This window comes from Harpegnathos saltator, unplaced genomic scaffold (genome assembly GCF_003227715.2).
Source record: "Harpegnathos saltator strain DR-91 unplaced genomic scaffold, Hsal_v8.6 scaffold312, whole genome shotgun sequence".
In the NCBI taxonomy this organism is placed as follows: Eukaryota; Metazoa; Arthropoda; class Insecta; order Hymenoptera; family Formicidae; genus Harpegnathos; species Harpegnathos saltator.
The window spans coordinates 313,243-332,686 of NW_020230109.1; the positions used below are offsets into that span (position 1 = coordinate 313,243).

The 19,444-nt window shown below is 35.8% G+C and overlaps 2 protein-coding genes across 2 annotated transcripts; both read right to left on the reverse strand.

Annotated features, from left to right (window-relative positions):
• Positions 1-793: 793 nt before the first annotated feature.
• Positions 794-19,395, reverse strand: Afg3l2 (AFG3 like matrix AAA peptidase subunit 2). Its single transcript, XM_011148563.3, has 13 exons — positions 19,309-19,395; positions 18,742-18,865; positions 18,336-18,630; positions 18,119-18,212; positions 17,873-18,038; positions 17,651-17,786; positions 17,456-17,574; positions 2,702-2,977; positions 2,393-2,620; positions 1,990-2,216; positions 1,687-1,863; positions 1,394-1,612; positions 794-1,272 (listed from the first exon to the last, which is right to left on the reverse strand). The coding sequence occupies exons 1-13, from the start codon at positions 19,393-19,395 to the stop codon at positions 988-990; spliced, it is 2,433 nt and encodes an 810-aa protein (XP_011146865.1). The 3' UTR covers positions 794-987.
• LOC112588836 (uncharacterized) lies at positions 4,214-4,864 on the reverse strand. Its single transcript, XM_025299993.1, has 2 exons — positions 4,584-4,864; positions 4,214-4,485 (listed from the first exon to the last, which is right to left on the reverse strand). Exons 1-2 carry the CDS (start codon positions 4,687-4,689, stop codon positions 4,259-4,261), a joined length of 333 nt encoding a protein of 110 aa, XP_025155778.1. The 5' UTR covers positions 4,690-4,864; the 3' UTR covers positions 4,214-4,258.
• Positions 19,396-19,444: the final 49 nt, after the last annotated feature.

Consider the following 19,444-nt stretch of genomic DNA (forward strand, 5'->3'; position numbering starts at 1 on the left):
TTTGTTTTAATTTCCTTTTATATTTCTCTACAAAAAATATTTTTGGTTTTATATTTTTTCTTTAAACCTTTAGGTAGATGTAACTTCTTAATAATAATTTTATTATATGAAACACGAAAAATTATTTGCATAAAGTATTTTTGCAAAATACGTTGAAATAAAAATATATGATATGCAGTCGATTGAACAAATTATGAAAAAAGTTTCTTTTGCTCTAATAATTAATAGCTATAAAATTATCATGATAAAATCGTATAATCAAAAAAATAAACCACATAAGCTACATGTCGATTTTAGTTATAATTATATCTTCCTTTGACGAGGGAACGTTAATTAATAAATTAATAAATATAACTACGCCATTCTGCAGAAGGATTTGAGTGAATATTATTTGCTAACGCGAATGACGACTGCAAAGATTTATCAAACAATTTCATACTAAAATTATGGGTTTAGAAGAACATGTGAAGAGTGACGACAATTATATCGAACAAAAACATGTCTTTAATATAATCATATATTTAAAAATCTTAATCACATGTCTGTTGTTACATAGAGCAACAGATCTTAAGAGTTTCTAAAATCACAAATGATTTTTTAGTACAATACTGTTTTAAATGAATATGAAAAAAGAAATCCAACGCATCCTATTATGTAGATGTGTAATATGAGGAATGTCAACGGACATGTTCCTCTTCATGTTAAAATAGATTTAATCAAACAATTTACCAAATATTTTAAGCGAACAGATTGTAAATGCCTCATGGATGTTTGAAAAGAAAAAAAAAGCAGATACGTCATGCAGATGTCGTCCAGATTTTATTACACATAATAACAGATATTATACTAAACGACAATTTTGTCACGCACAACGATTACAACAGCTGATGCAACTGAATACACTGCTGAACATAGTGACTTACTATAATTATGTATTTCAAACTATTATACAAAGCATTTTGAAACACTAAAATATTACAATTACAATCATTGCTGTGGCTGTTGCTGGTCGTCGGAGGCTAATTTGGAAGGTTTCGCTTGAAACTTGTTAGATTCTGTCTCTTTGCTCTTTTTATTACCATCCTCGGAGTCCTCCTCCTGTGGCTTATTCCATTCCTTTAATCCTTCCGGTAACGTAGTGTCTTCTTCGAAAGAGCCAGTACCTTCAACAAATTCCTCGTATGTGGATTTCTCGCGAAAAGGCCGTGCTCCGAGTAATTCGATCATATCATCTCTACTTAAAATTTCCTGCTTCAGTAACCGTTCTGCAACCTGAAATTAAGCGATATTACTAGGAGAATATAGTTTCGGATTCATCGCACTGAAGTTTAAAGGATTTTAACGAGTTCAAAAGTTTTGGTTATTCAAGTAATAAAAATAAAATCACCTTTACCTTGATTACATCTTCTTTATGTTCAGACAGAAGAGTTCGCGTTCGTTTATGCGCGCTATCGACCAAACTACGAACTTCATTGTCGATGAGTTGGGCGGTGTACTCGGAATATGGTTTGTCTAAAACTACATCTCCTGGTTTCGGTACTTGAAAACTTACGTTCCCAACTTTCTCGTTCATACCGAATTGCGTGATTTGTGCATACGCAATTTCTGTAATCTTTAAGAAAAGTAGATCGTGTACTAAACAATACTGCGAAAGTAAAAATACCTCAAAGCATACAAATATAATACCTTCTGTAAATCATCTTGGGCCCCTGTGGTTATACGACCGAAAAATATCTCTTCTGACACTCGCCCACCGAGTGTCATACACATTCGATCAAATAACTGTTCTTTTGTATAGAGATATTGCTCGCGCGGCAAATATTGTGCATATCCTAATCCTTTGCCACGTGGGATAATGGATACCTAAAAATGATAAAAGTTTGATTATAATGGGGAATGTAATTATTATTATTAATTGTAATACTAATAAATTATTATTATTAAGAATACTATTGTTTAGCGGTATTAATTATAACAAAAAAGATGTACTTTTAGAAGCGGGTCTGCATATTCCAAAAACCAACCAGCTACTGCGTGACCAGCTTCATGATATGCAACTGTCTTCTTCTCCTCAGGCTGCAATACGTTAGTTTTCTTCTCCATGCCGGCGACTACTCTCTCGATAGCTTGTTCAAAGTTTTTCAATTGAATGTTGTCATTCAAGTCTCTGGCTGCTATTAGAGCTGCTTCGTTGCAAACGTTCGCGATATCAGCTCCTAAAATAATCTACATATGATATTCTGATAGTTTTGATATGATATTTTAAGTTGATGATTGCTTAATAACTATGTAATAAGTAACATTAAGTAATAAGTAACATTAAATAATAAGTAATATTAAATAATAGTAAATTATTTAAATAAAAATAATTTTCATATATTCAATTATGTACCTGTGAATCCAGGAGTCAAAGAAGCCATTTTTCTCGCTAATTGATCTTTATCTAATGTTGTTTTTAAAGGAGCTAAATGCACTTTGAAGATAGATGCTCGGCCTTTAATATCAGGTGCAGGTACGAATATTTGCCTGTCAAATCTTCCAGGTCTCAACAACGCTTTATCTAAGATATCTACCCTATTAGTCGCCGCTAAAACGACCACGTTAGTCGTTGTATTGAATCCTTAGAAAAAATAACGAACATAGAAAATAATATTAGAAATTACTCGATTTTTATCTTTATATATCATAAACTGTAACAAACCATCCATTTCCACCAGAAGCTGGTTTAAAGTGTTTTCTTGTTCCGAGTGTCCAGCGAAATTTCGACCTCCTCGCTTCCTACCTACTGCATCGATTTCATCAATAAATAATATACACGGTGCATGCTTTCGTGCCATAGAGAACATATCGCGCACCCTAGAAGGGCCAACACCTACGAACATCTCTAAAAATTCAGAACCCGACACTGTAATGAAGGGTACATTCGCTTCACCAGCTGTAGCTTTTGCCAGTAACGTTTTACCAGTACCAGGTGGCCCTATAAAAAAGATATATTATATGCGTGTGCGTGTTTGTATATGTGAGCGCACACATGCGCATATACGGGGTGTTAGAAAAGTCTGGAAACGGTCAAATATCTCGAAAACGAAACGTTTGAGAAAAATGTTTCCAACCAAAGTTGTAGGATTTTAAAAGTTCTATTGAATGATCATATCCGTTTAACCCTGAATGCAGGGATCAAGGCGAGGTCAAAGCCAACATGACTTTTTTAAATGGAATATCCTATTTTTTCACACAGTGTTAAAGATGATAGCGAGACGTTTCCAAAACATTACTTGATGACCTATTTTTGTTGAGAATTGTCTGAGTTATGAACTTTAGAATTTACGGTGCCGCCAGCATTAGTATTATTCAGGATGTAGCGCATGGAGGTTGCATGGTCAGACTTTACACGTGTGTGTGTGTGTGTGTGTGTATGTATGCGTGGTGTGTGCGTGCGCGTGTGCGTGTGTGTAAGAATAAGGATGAGTTCCTACAAATAATTTGTAAGTCTAATGACAATTTACAAATAATTTATTACAATGTGTACGCAATGAAACCTGCTAACTCGGCCTCAGGAAACGCATACCGCACCAAGTAAATCTTATTTCACCAGAAATGAGACGAAACGTTTTAAATGAATTTCACCTACGATTAGGTCATTGTCAAGCAGCAGACGGAAGACAATTTGAACACTTAATTCAGTAAAAACCCGTCTACATACACACATGCGCGCGCGCGCGCATACACACAACAAAGAGGGTTTGGAGTCATTAAATACTGACAAGGAGATAACGCAACCTGTTTCATCGATTTCAACACGAGTCATAGCACACTCGATAGCTATAATGCCGTGTATAAACGCCCTAACATAATATGCGTGAATGCGTCTTTGTTTACGAGTAATTTGCAATTAAAGTTTGGCTCGCGGAGCCGTGCCCCGCATAGGGCGCAAGTTACGACACTCTTTCACGAATCCGGCGTGGCTGAGCAGACAGAGGCTCCCGCGCCACGAACACTTTTGCGCCGACGACGGCGTTCGAGTCCCGCCGACGACTGGTTCGTTTTTTTTTTCGTATGTAAAGACATGTAATAAGTATTTCTATATTGTTCTTATGTATAATTCCTTTTTTTCTACGCTATTAATCAAGGCTAATTAGGAGAGTCAGGTCTTTCAAATATGAACACAACTTTTTTATTAATTATAATAAAATGTTTTTGTCCGTATCAAAACACATATACACACACATAAGACAAATATAAGGCACACAAATGAAAGTTACGTATTATAAAATGTGGTCATGCTGTCGCAACTCTGCAGATGGAATGCCGTATAAAAGCATGTAAAACATAATAGTTTTTTGCACCAACTGCACGTAATGAACGCATAATTTTTTGCACAAATACACTTTTGACTATGTATAGTTTGTGGAAAACATATTTGATTGACGTTGTAAAATACTTCGCGACTGTCAACAAGACTGGACGGAAATTGTATCAGGACATCTGCAAATATGAATTCAATATAATTGATATTGTATACAAGGCCAATAACAATACGTACAAATATATCTTTCCATTGCTCACACATTCAATATATTTACCTCGAAGATATTCTATTGCGTCCGTCAACTCTTCTTTCGTAATATCACATTTTGCTAGATTTTGCACATAGCTGATCGTTGCTTCATCTACAAACGTGGTTTCCATTTTTAGCACGAGTTTTTCACTGTTCACGTTACGAAGACTGCCCAGAGAATGAAGTGAGCACGTCACAAAACATGAGAATCCCTCTGCGAGAAGGGGAAAGGGAAGAGGGTTCCTTTCCACTTGTAACGGTTCTAACGGCTCTCAGGTTTCTCTTACACAAAATAATCACTGTCTGACCATTTCTTTCCCATACCATACGAAATATTTATGCGAAATAGATTTACGCGAAAAGAACATTTTATTGTAATTAATAAAAAAGTTGTGTTCATATTTGAAAGACTTGACTCTCCTAATTAGCCTTGATTAATAGCGTAGAAACAAAAAAAGGAATTATACATAAGAACAATATAAAAATATTTATTACATGTCTTTACATACGAAAAAAAAAACGACCAAGTCGTCGGCGGGACTCGAACGCCGTCGTCGGCGCAAAAGTGTTCGCGGCGCGGGAGCCTCTGTCTGCTCAGCCACGCCGGATTCGTGAAAGAGTGTCGTAACTTGCGCCCTATGTAGGGCACGGCTCCGCGAGCCAAACTTTAATTGCAAATTACTCGTAAACAAAGACGCATTCACGCATATTATGTTAGGGCGTTTATACACGGCATCATAGCTATCGAGTGTGCTATGACTCGTGTTGAAATCGATGAAACAGGTTGCGTCATCTCCTTGTGAGGGAGTAACGAACCGCGGGGTCCTTAACTCTGCTGATACACACGCGCGCGCACACACACATACACGCACACGCACACGCACACACACACACGCGCACATACACGCACACACATACACGTGTAAAGTCTGACTATGCAACCTCCACGCGCTACATCCTGAATAATACTAATGCTAGCGACACCGTAAATTCTAAAGCTCATAACTCAGACAATTCTCAACAAAAATAGGTCATCAAGTAATGTTTTGGAAACATCTCGCTATCATCTTTAACAATAAAATGTGTGAAAAAATAGGGTGTCCCATTTAAAAAAAATCATGTTGGCCTTGACCTCGCCTTGACCCCTCCACTCAAACGGAATATGATCATTCAACAGAACTGTTAAAACTCTATAACTTTGGTTAGAAACATTTTTCTCAGAAACGTTTCGTTTTCGATATTTGACCGTTTCCAGACTTTTCTAACACCCTATATACATACATACATATATACAGGTTGCGTGAAAAGTTCGCGGAGCGAAACTGAAATAAAGAATGCCTAATTCTAAAAATGATTTTATTCTTCAATATAGTCTCCATTAACTTCAATACACTTGGCCCAATGGCTCTCCAATAATTTTATTCCATTGCGGAAGTGTGTTTCTGGAAGGTCTGCGAAATATGCCTCTACGGCAGTTATAGCTTCTTCATTCGCCAACAAATGCTTTCCATGGAGGAATTGTTTCAGGCTTCGGAACAGATAGAAGTCACTGAGTACCAAATCTGGCGAATATGGTGGATGATCAAGCAATTTGTACTTCAATTCATTGAATTTAGATATTGACAAAACACTTTTGTGAACAGGTGCGTTGTCTTGGTGAAAAATGATTTGTTTGTGCTGCAAACCAGGTCTTTTCTCACGAATTTTTGCGTCCAATTGATCCACAAGGTTACAATAATATTCAGAATTAATTGTTTTACCTTTTTCCAAATAGTCAATTAACAAAATCCCTTTAGCATTCCAAAAAACTGATGCCAAAACCTTTTTTGCCGATCTTTCATGCTTTGTTTGCTTTGTAGCTGAACATCCAGCTTCAGTGCACTATAAACGTTCCTGTTTCAATTTAGGATCATGGTGATAGATCCAAGTCTCATCCATAGTTATAAAACGACGCACAAAATCGGTTTTATTCTTCTTAAAACGATTCAAATGACGTTGAGAAATTTGCTTTCGAGCGAGTTTTTGTTGAATTGTTAATGTATGCGGCACCACTTTTCCAAACACCTTTTTCATTTATAATTCTTTATGCAAAATATGCCGTACCCGTTCATCTGAAATGCCTATGCTATGAGCAATTTCATACGTAGTCACACTTGGATCTTCAGAAACAATAACATGTATTTGTTCAATGATTTCTGGTGTTGATGCACTTTTTGGACGTCCACTGCGTGGATTATCTTCGATGCTTGTACGACCACGTTGAAACTCAAGTGTCCATTTACAAACCATTGTTTTTGAAGGAACAGATTCCCCTAACACATTTACCATCTCGGAATAAATTTCCATTGCCTTTAAACCTTTTTTAACAAAGAACTCAATCACTGCACGCTGTTTCAAATTTTCCATTGCAAACAAATATACTGACACGTCAACTTCAATTGGCTTGTAAACACAGAAAGAATTGACAGATGGAAATGAAACCTAATCTAGGTTTATGTGAAGAGTGATTCTATATAACCGACTACAATTTATAATTCTACCATTTATTTATAGATGCCGCTCCGCGAACTTTTCGCGCAACCTGTACACATAGGGTGTCTGATAAAAAGTGCATCACATTTTTCTCATAAACGGTTAGAGATAAAAATATCCATTATCAAAATTGTAGGACAAGTAGGTACATGCTTTGAAAATCTTGAATAACCTTGAGTGTTGATTTTTCACCAAAAAGAGCAAAAAAAGTATTTTTAATATAAAGGGATATAATTTAATCATTTCATAGATAATACTCAATGAGCTTAATATAACTTTTATATCAAAATATCTTTCGAAAATTTAACTGTTCAGATAATCAACAAAATTAGAAATGAATGGGTGTTGAAAGTAAGCTAACTCCTCCACTATTCATGAGAGATGATACAAAATTACTTCTACTAACCAATTTGTTTAAAATTATTTCATTGATCTGCGAAATAACCCGATTTAATATGTGAGAATTTTTACCTTTGAGGAAGAGTGAAAGAGCTAACTTTTACTTTCAACATTCTACTATATTGTAGAAAACATAGTAGAAAGAATAAAAAATATTTTTCGCAAAATAACCATATAATAGTTAGAAGAGATATAAGCAAGTTTTCCGCGAAAATTATAGGCGTGTCAACATAGTGAACATTTTGAACACTTATTGAAATGATAAAAAGATCGGTTCCAAATTTTCTGACTTATAATTTCGTTGATATCCTCCATAGTGAATATTTTGAACATTTATCGTAACAAAAAGGTCAGTTCCAAATTTTCTGACTTATAATTCAATTCAACAACAGTTAAAGTTTTGAAGGTTATTTTGATATAAAAGTTATCAAGCTTATTGAATACTATCTATATAGTGATTGAAATTTACATTTAATTTACTTCTTTACGTCAAAAAAATTTTTTGTTCTTTTCCGATGTGAAAACCGTCACTCAAAGTCATTTAAAGTCATTTAGATATGCACTTCTATTTATCTTACAATTTTAGTAACGGTTGCCTTCCTCTATTTTTAACCGTTCGTGAAAAAAATTAATTTTTAATTGGTTTTTTATCAAACGTCTTATATATATTTATATAAGGTGCGGCATTAAAACCGAGACGCCTAAATATATGAAAAATAAAACAAAATGGGAGAGAAGATATTTGCGATAAAACTTATAAAATTTCAAAAGAAATGTGTAGTAGTGCTATTACTCGCCGCGCCCTCGACTCCCTTTGTGGGAGGAGGCGCGGCACTTGGGCGAGGGACTCCCTTAGAGCCCCAGGGCCGGAGTGTCGGGGGCCCCCCCGCAGAGTGCAGGCGCAGTTCCCCCGACTCCTCACACTCCGGCCCGCTTGAAAAATACCCCGGTGGGGTTTTAGCCGGTAAGAGTCCGGCATAACCTCTTCCCCCCGAGGAGCGGGGGTATCCATGAGGATTTCCTCACCGTGATAAAAAGAAAAAAATGGTACTATCGCTGACTATCGGGAGAAATGTCAAGAAGAAATGATAGTCGAATTCATATTTCTTAATGGGACTATTTTTTTTAAATATTTACACTTATAATCTTTCACATGACGAATTTAATGACTACGTATGATTTAAAGTCATTGGAAATTGAACGATGGAAATAGAATTTAAATCATTAAAGTAATTTTAAATTTGGGTATGTTTCTTCCCGATGAATACCGCATCGTAATTCAGCTTTGTGCCGACGTTTCGCAAACATTGCAGCTTGCATCATCAGGGCTAGGAGCTCCGATACTGAGTCTTCCTGGTTTGTGGTTGTCCTTATACAGGGTGTCCCGGAAAAGGTCAATATTTCGTGGGGGTATAGAATGAGGTAATATAAGGCAAAAATGTTATATAAACATGGTGTCGTTTATTACTGGTTTCCGAGATACAGCTATGTTAAATTACACGTCGGAATTGTCTAATATGAATTGAAGTTTACTGCAATTACATTGTAATACATGTATCATAACAAATTTTCGAATATTTCGCCCCGTACTTCGATACATTTGTCACATCTTGTGAGAACGTGGCGAGTTGCGCGCCGGAGGCCATCTTCACGACCTCTAATTTGGTCAACAGCGGCTATTATACGTGCAATAAGTTCATCCCGTGTATTCATTTTAGTTTTATACACCTCGCACTTTAACCGCACTTTAATCCCACAAGCAGAAATCCAGGGGAGTTAGGTTCGGGTGATCTTGGTGGCCACTGCACTGTTCCACCGCGATCATTCCAGCGATGTGGAAACACTGCATTTAAATGTTCTCTCACAACATGTGTGTTATGAGGAGGTGCTCCGTCGTGCTGAAAATACATTGTTCTTCGTGTAGCCAGGGAAATATCTTCTAGTTGTTGTGGAAGCGTACTTTGTAAAAAGTCGAGGTAACTCTGCCCTGTCATACGATTTTGTAAAATAACGCGACCAATCAGTATTCCATCAATCATGCCACACCATACGTTGACGGAGAAACGAACTTGGAAATTCTGTACAATTAGGGTTATTATCTTGCGACCAACGATATGTGTTATACGATATGTTATTATTTATGCCATTATGCGTAAATGTTGCCTCGTCAGTGAAAAGTATGACGGAATCAATTCACGATGATTCTGTAACCACTGGCAAAACTGTAGACGTGTGCTCCATCTGCTTCATAGAGATTTGTACTCGTTGCGGATGAAATGGATACAGATGTTGGTCATGCAGTATCCACCAGACACGTGTCTGAGGAACACCAGTACATGCAGAAATCCTTCTTGTACTAGTCGTAGGGCTCCTTTGTACCATTTGAAGTACATTTTCTTCTTCCTCAACATTTCTCTCAACTCTACGTTCAGATGTGATGTGAGCATTGGGAAGTGTACTATTTTCACGTAAGCTATTAAACACGTTTGAGAATACTCTTCGGTCTGAAATGCGGCGCATCGGAAAACGGCGATGATATTCTTCAACGGCTGCGAGAGCACCGCGATCACAATAGCCATAAACATAAACCATATCTGCGTACTCTACATTAGAAAACACGTGCGGCATGTTTGCAGTGTGTCACAAACAGCAGGACAGATCACCAGGTGTTTCGTTAATCTTTCCAACTGATACACAGCCTGCAACGCTCTGTTACGGTGAAGAATGAAATCCCAATGACGCGCCAACATTAAATTCTGACGTGTAATTTAACATAGCTGTATCTCGGAAACCAGTAATAAACGACACCATGTTTATTCAACATTTTTGCCTTATATTACCTCATTCTATACCCTCACGAAATATTGATCTTTCCTCCCGGGATACCCTGTATACTCTTCCATTCTTCTAAGTGAGGGTTGGGAGAAATGGGGAATGAGGTGGGGGAAATATTTCGACCAATCATATTAATTGGTCAGCTGGTCAATTAAAAAACCAGGAGAACAGCGTGCCAAATAGGGTTCATCTGAAGACCCTTATCTCGGTTAACATTGTTGGGATATTCCAGAATTTTCAATCTTGTGTGAAGTTTCAATCTCGACGTTTTCTGGCGTAGTAGTTTTGTGAGGGGGCTAGAATGGTTGTTTTGTCATACTGTGCGGTGTGTCCAGTCTCCATCCAGTGTTCAGCTAAGGCAGATTGTGAAAAGTGACCGTACTTGGTAAATCGCTAGTGTTCTTTGGTCCGTGTACTAATCCTCTTCCCGGTTTCCCTTATATATATTTTCCCGCAGAAACAAGGGATCTTGTATACACCTGGTGTGTCCAAGTGTGGTTTCTGGTATTTCGGGTTGGGGAGTAATTGTGAGATCTTTTTTGGTGGCTTGAAAATCATTAATGTTATGTTTGTTTAGAGCCCTGCGTTCTGTTGTACCTTGAAGATATGGGAGGACAACCGTCTTGTTCTTTTCTCTTTTTTCCTCTGGTGACTCAATTTTATCTCCTTTTTCCTTTAGTTCTTGGGTGTTGTTCGGATCCAAAATTTTGTTCTTCAGTTTATAGGTTATGCGATTGATGTGCAATTAATATTTTACTGTATTCGTTGTTGGTTAAAGCCCGATTGAGGTGTTATAATTCTTCATCTAGGGAAGCTATTTCAGAAATTGTTAGGACTCTGTAGACCAGGGAGCTGATGACAGATTTCTTTTGTGCTGGTGATGAGAAATCTGTCATCAGTTCCCTGGTCTATAGAGTCCTAACAATTTCTGAAACAGCTTCCCTAGACGAAGAATTAGAACATCTCAATCGAGCTTTAACCAACAACAGATACACGAATAAAGACATCAATCGAATAACCTACGAGGATAACCCCAGAAGTACCCGACCTAACAAAGAAAACACAAAAAATATGGGAAAAAATATCTTTATTTCTCTACATAGTCTCCTTTTAGCTCAATACACTTTCCCCAGCGATGTTCAATAGCTTCGATACCCTGTTTATAATGGGAATCGTCGAGCTCCTCAAAATAGCCATCAACCGCAGACTCCTCTTCATTGTTGGCAAATCTTTTACCACCGAGCCATTTTTTCAAGTTTGGAAACAGAAAATAATCCGAGGGGGCTAAATCTGGCGAATAGGGTGCGTGAGGAAGCAATTCGAACTTTAACTCATTGACTTTGGCCATCGCGATAACGGATATGTGAACTAGTGTATTGTCTTGATGAAACAAAACTTTCTTCTTCGCCAAATGCGGCCGTTTTTTCTTGATTTCATCACTCAAATGCTGCAATAAGTTCACATAATACTCGCCATTGATTGTTTTTCCTTTCTGAAGATAATCAATGAAAATTATCCCACGCGCATCCCAAGAAACTGACGCCATGACCTTGCCTGCAGATGGAACTGTCTTCGCCTTCTTTGGAGCTGATTCTTCCCTTTCAGTCCATTGTTTTGACTGTTCCTTCGTCTCAGGTGATGGGCCCATGTTTCATCCATGGTTATGAATCAACGTAAAAACTCGACTTTATTGCTGTGAAACTTCGCCAAACACTCGATTGAAACATCCTCACGACGATGTTTTTGTTCCATTGTGAGTAATCACGGCACCCATCTTGCGCACAGCTTTCTCATGTCCAAATTTTCAGTCAATATGCGATGTACAGCACTTTTTGAAATGCCTACCATGTCTGCTAACTCGCGCACTTTCAGTCGACAGTCATCCAATACCATTTTGTGGATTTTCTTCACCATTTCTGGCGTGGTCACCTCATTTGTTCGACCACTGCGATGTCCGTTTTGGTAGCTCGTACGGCCTCGTTTAAATTCTGCCACCCAATATTTTACTGTTGTAAATGAAGGAGCAGACTCCCCCAAAGTAGAATCTAGCTCCGCTTTGATATTGGTTGGACTAAGGCCCTTCAAATGAAAGTATTATATCACATAACGATGACCAATTTTTTCCATGTTTACAAATTCACTGAGAGCGTTCACTATTGATGGCTGCCAACAATGGCTGCCAAAACAAATACTAAACAGCGTAGCGTCGTCAAACTTCAAACTTAAGCTTTATAAAGTTGGTACTTTCTACCATAGTCATTGTTTTCAAACAACAACCGCCATTTATATGTCAGGTCGGGTATTTCTGTGACTATCCTCATATAAACCAAAAAACAAAATTTCGGATCTGAACAATACTCAAGAGCTAAAGGAAAAAGGAGAAAAAACTGAGTTACCAGAGGAAGAAAGAGAAAAGAACAAGACGGTTGTCTTCCCATATCTTCAAGGTACAACAGAACGCAGGGCTCTAAACAAACATAACATTAGTGATTTTCAAGCCACCAAAAAAGATCTCACAATTACTCCCCAACCCGAAAGACCAGGAATCACATTTGGATACACCAGGTATATATAAGATCTCTTGTTTCTGCGGAAAAATATATATAAGGGAAGCCGGGAAGAGGATTAGTACACGGACCAAAGGACACCAGCAATTTACCAAGTACGGTCACTTTTCACAATCTGCCTTAGCTGAACACTAGATGGAGACTGGATACACCGCACAGTATGACAAAACAACCATTCTAGCCTCCTCACAAAACTACTACGCCAGAAAACATCGAGAAAGATTGAAAATTCTGGAACATCCCAACAATGTTAACCGAGATAAGGATCTTCAGGTGAACCCTATTTGGCACGCTGTCCTCCCGGTTTTTAATTAACCAGCTGGCCAATTAATATGATTGGTCGAAACATTTCCTCCATCCCGTTCCCCATTTCTCCCAACCCCCACTTACAAGTAAAGGTACCCAAATGTCACTCACCGATTTTGATGAAACTTTGCCCACTTATAGAACTATGGAAAATAATCGATACGTATTTTTTTTAGCTGCGGAGAAGCAGTTTTAAAGTGGAAACTACCCCTTATTTACATAGTGTTTTCGCGTTAGAAGTGCTATCTTGTGTTTATTCGAAAGGCTGAAAGGTTTCATGGGATTTTTGGGGTCGTTAAATTCGAATCTGACGTGAAAATTTAAAAATACAAAATGGTGGATCAAATATGGCGTTTATGTCTCGTGAGTGGGACCATTTTTTCCATGTAAAATAAAATGATGTTGACGAAAATTACGATTTTTTTAGGTTCTCGAGATCCCTCAATGAATAATCAAATACTGAAATATATGGAACATTTATTCTCAATAGATTCATTTAATGTTAGGTGAAATAATAGTAAATTCCATATAAGTTGCCTGAAGACATTTCGTATGCACGCATAAAAACAAATGACAAACAGTAATACTAAAAATAGTGAAAACAATGTGATTTCCCCTATATATGTAAAAAATGGTAATTTTCGTCGACATCATTTTAATTTACATGGTAAAAATGGTCCCACTCATGAGACATAGACGCCATATTTGATGCGCCATTTTGTATTTTTGAATTTTCACATCAGATTCGAATTTAGCGACCCCAAAAATCTCATGAAACCTTTCAGCCTTTCGAATAAACAACAAGATAGCACTTCTAACGCGAAAACACTCTATATAAATAAGGGGTAGTTTCCATCCTTAAAACAGCTTCTCCGCAAATAAAAAAATACGTGTCGATTATTTTCCATAGCTCTATAAGTGGGCAAAGTTTCATCAAAATCGGTGAGTGACAGTTGGGTATCTTTACTTGTTAGAAGAATGGAAAAGTATATAACCACAAACCAGGAAGACTCAGTATCGGAGCCCCTAGCCCTGACGATGCAAATTGCAATGTTTACGAAATGTCGGCACAAAGTTAAATTACGATGCGGTACTCATCCGGAAGAAATATACCCTGTTTGTATCAATGGCCGCGAAAGTTTAAAAACTAGTAATTTTAAATTTAACTGGAAAGTGTAGTTAAAAAAGAAATATTTTTTTACGTATATTTTTTACGTATATTTGTATATTTTTTATAACTCAATGTTTTAGAGTTCAATACGAGAAATTCGTGAAGATAGAGCAGATTAAGATAAACATAAAAGTCCTATTTCGTTTTTGCAATATTCGCAATAATTATGAAGTTATTAATGACAGAAATCTATGGAGTAAACACGCGCCGAGATGGATGACTGGAGAAGCATTGCAGTCACTTCAACAAGAGCGCGACCCACTCGATCTAAATACTGTTGCCAGCGCGCGGCGAGGAGAATGCACCGCTCGTGTTTAATCTCGTCACACGCCGCCGACAGTTGAATTAACTGGGGCGCACTGTTGCTGGCTGCAATAATTCTCTAATCATTTCGACGTGCGCTCACTTGTCAGATTTTTGTCATTAATAACTAGATAATTATTGCTAATATCGCAAAACGGTATAGAATTTTTATGTTTGTCTTATGTTTCGCTCTATATTTCCACGAATTCCTCGTAGCGAATTATGGGATTCTATATATACAGATAACTGCGATTAACGCAATCAATTCGGCTCGCATAATGCTTATGTTTCTTCTTGGTTTTAAATACATCTAGATGGTCAAACTTTGAAACATATTTTTCAAACGTTTTTATTATTGATGATAAAGAAAATGATAAACAATTTTTATCATTGATAATAAGTCAGTCAATAGAAGCCTAAATAATTAACGTTCCTAAAGTTTATTTAAAACACATTATTTAAAACACACGCGTGCACACACATACACATATGTGCACATGTAGAAGTAAATTCAATCATATAACCTCCATGAGATATACTTTTGGTAACGCTAATGCCCACTGTACTGTAACTTTCGGACGTCATAACGCGAGAAATATTTAGCGAAAAAGTATCTTATTATGTTATTAATTATTGTTTATTATTTATTTATTATTAATAATATTAATTTATTACTTATTAATATTTTCGAAAATCCTCGACGTCAGCTATAAAGATATGCATTAAAAAATTGAAGTTTTCATTAAAAAAGTGATCTTCATTACCTAACACCTATTTGACAATGATATTCAAGGTCATACTAATACTACTACATAATGCGTCACTTAAAATATTAACTTTTGTATGAAACACTTTTCGAGAAAGTGCGTATTTTTCAAAAACAACGTTTGATATGGGCATTCTGGAATCTATGCGTGTAAAATGTGGTGTTTGTGCGTGTGCGTGTCGTGTGCGTGTGCGTGCGTGTGCGTGTGCGTGTGCGTGTGCGTGTGCGTGTGCGTGTGCGTGTGCGTGGCGTGCGTGCGTGCGTGCGTGCGTGCGTGCGTGCGTGCGTGGCGTGCGTGCGTGCGTGCGTGCGTGCGTGCGTGCGTGTGTGCGTGCGTGCGTGCGTGCGTGCGTGCGTGCGCGTGTGCGCGCGCACGTGTGTGTGTGTGTGTGTGCGTGTGTGCGCGCGCACGTGTGTGTGTGTGTGTGTGCGTGTGTGCACGCGCGCGCGCGCGCTCGAAATGATGACCGTTAATTTTGCACTTTTGTTAAATGAAAAACTGATGAAGATTTAACAAAATATTTCCCTATCAATATTATAAAAAATATTTCTAATAAATACTTTGTTATTTTCTGGCAGTTGATACATCTTGATACATTTTTCTCTTTAAAAAACCTCCGCAGAAAAAATCTAGAGATGTTAAGTCTAATAAATATATAAGTCATTAAACTTTTTCTTTTTGTCTTTAGCCACTTGTTATTATAATCTTGTTATTATAATCTTATTATAATCTTATGAGCTATGAAAAAATTTTCAAAAGCTGGGAATGTTCATGAACTTTGCGTTGGTCATTTAATCTTGAATGACTTTAACCCTTTCGTTACGGTAGTTCGCTCGGCCGTAGCGCCGCCACTGAACGGGTCCCCGCTCCCCGCGCCAAAAGTGTACACATTAGATAGTCTTTGGCGTTCGGGTTTACGTCTCACGCCTAAACGCCTTGACATGCTTTTGGAAGAAAAGGGACTTTTTTTTTAAAACAAAATATTAATAATTTCTACATAAACAATAATTGTTTTAATTAAAACATAATTATTGTAATTCGCGAATGTCGCCGGCTATAGCCGACGCTTGTCTCTGCGAGTCACATCGTGGATGCCAACTATAGCCGGCGTTAGGAACGAAAGGGTTATGTGTGTGATCATTGAATTTGTCACGAAAAAGACTATAAACGTGAGTGTTTAAAACATTAAAAAGTATGAAATTGACTTTCATCTCATTTTGACAGCCTACTTGGAGATCAAACCGATAGCATTACATATCCTTTTTGAAACTTTATAACTTCTATCTGAAATATTTCATTTTACTTTATTTTTTATATATTTAAGTGTATCAATTTAAATGTTGCACTCTGCGTGCATGCGCGCACACATATGTAATAAGATTCAAAAATTACTGATCTAAGGATATAAAAGATAATAAAATAGGATAAACCATTTTCTTTTTTTATATAAATTACTCTTTATTTCAATATATTTTTTAAAACAATGTATTATTTTTTCTATACCTTGAAAAGAATATTCTGAAAATATCGCTCTTATTCTGAAATTTTGTCTTTAAATTAGTGTAATACTAGAAATAAAGATCGTTTCTTCGTCATTAGTAAATTCCTTTGTACAAATCAGATTTTAATTTTAAAAATAGAAAATTACCCCTATATATATATAAAACTATATATATATATAGTTTTGACTTTATCTATAGTTTGATTATTTTATTATCAAAATTTAAGTAAATTTTTGTGGTTACCAATGATAAAGTAACTTCCAATGTTAAACCATGTTAAGAACAAAAATTCAGAAATCTTTTTAGTAGTAGAAAAATGAATTCATTATTCTAAAAGATGTTCTAAACAATATACTGAAATAAAGAATGATTATATTAAAAAAAATTAAAATGGTATATTTATTTTATCACTTTTTATATCCTTGGACTGAAAACTTTTGGACCTCAGTAATATGTATATACATATTACTGCAGTATTTCAAATCTATGCTGATATTTTTAAACAATTTTTATACCTGTCAACATAGCGCCCTTTGGTATCTTAGCTCCAAGATCTATATATTGCTGCGGATTTTTCAGAAAATTTACAAACTCCATAATTTCTATTTTAGCTTCTTCACATCCAGCTACATCCCTAATAATGCACAACATATATCAAGATATATAACTTAAAATTTATCACATATTTAATAAAACCTAATATTACATACTTGAATCGTACACCAATATCTTTCGAATTGATCAGCTTTGCTGTCGATTCCATTACTTGACCAAATAATCCACCTCTTTTACCTCCTTTACCAGTCATTGCTTCCGCAGATCTTCGAATGAGGAAAATAAGAAAACCTGAAATATATTTTAGTAGTAATTACAATTTGTAACTCATAATGAAAATATTTACAAAATTAATTGCTATTATTGCGTATACATACCCCACATCAAAATCTGCGGTAGATATGACAGTAGGTTTATACTTTCTACTTCATTTTTATAAACCACAGGGATATAATTCTCAGGACCAATATTTAATTCAAGTTGAGCATTTTCCAGATTTCTTTCAAAAGTATCTGTACTACCAATATTGAACCATAAGGTATCCTGTAAAAAATAATAGCACAAATATAAATATATTTAAAAAATAAACTTTAACTACTAATTTTATAATTAAAGAAACATACCGAGCTATCAACAGTATATCCAGGCATAAGTCTTACACGTACCCACTTCTTATTTATCACTTCTAATTTCTCAACAAGATTTTTACCTAAATAACTGAAAAAAGAAAAGTAACTGATATTCTTGTAAACATTAGCTTTTTCTGAATAATTATTTCTAAGTAGTAAATGAATACTTGTTTTATTGATTTTTACTATAATTAATCAATATAATATATACTTGTATACAAATTCTCTCCATGTGATTTCTTTTTGATTAAAATCCTGGGCAAATATATATATAACTAAACCAGCTAAACTAGCTGCACTCAAAATCATGAATGTTTTATCCTTGTCACCACCCTCAAATCCTTTAGATCCACGTTGACTACTGTCTCCAAACATTTTAAATATCCACTGAAAATCTTTGGAGCTAGAAGAAGAGCTAGAGCTAGATGATGGTTTTTGTGTACTAGCTTTTTTACTTGATGCTTCTTCTGCCTTTTTACCAATATTTTCAACATTTTTGGTCTCACCTATATATATAGCATATCAATCATATGAATTTTTAAAAACTCCATAAAAATTATACTATATAAATAATAAAAGATCAATAAATAATTATTTTCATGATATACAAAAATAACCTGGTTTGTAAAACTTTTCAAATCCTTTAGGTGGTTGTTTACAAAATGATCTCCATTTTTGTTGCAATTGTTCAATTGTAGATAATAATGTATCATTTTTGAGTAAAGATAATTGCCGCTTTAACTGAAAAAATGCACCTCGATTTAGTTTTTTGTTTTCTTATTACAGAAACATTTACATTATTCCTTTTAGTACTTTAGCATTAGATACTTTATCATAAAACTGATTTGAATGTTGTAAAATTGTGAATCTATATAATTGATTGTGAAAACTAGCAAAAGATTACGATTATAAAATGTAAAATAGCAAAGTCCAAATGAACGTATATTTCATTAAAAAAAAAAGAAACGATATATTCAAGGCAAAATGTAATCACTAAATTAATAAAACATCAAATTCTCAAAATTTACATGAAATTATATAAAACACATGCAATGTACGTGTATAAAATCGCACAATTAAGATCATAATGATGCTGTCGACACAGAAACGTCGCAATCGAGTACATGACGCCATAACGATATATGTTATATCACAAATAAGCGATATATGATAGATTAGGATACCTGAAATATGTCGAAGTAACCTTTCTGGGTGGATTTTAGAAGTAATTTTTCCAATTTGCCGGCCGATGAAAGCAATTGATGTGCCATGCTTATAACACACGTTGTTCTTATTATCGTACCAGACACTTGATAAGGA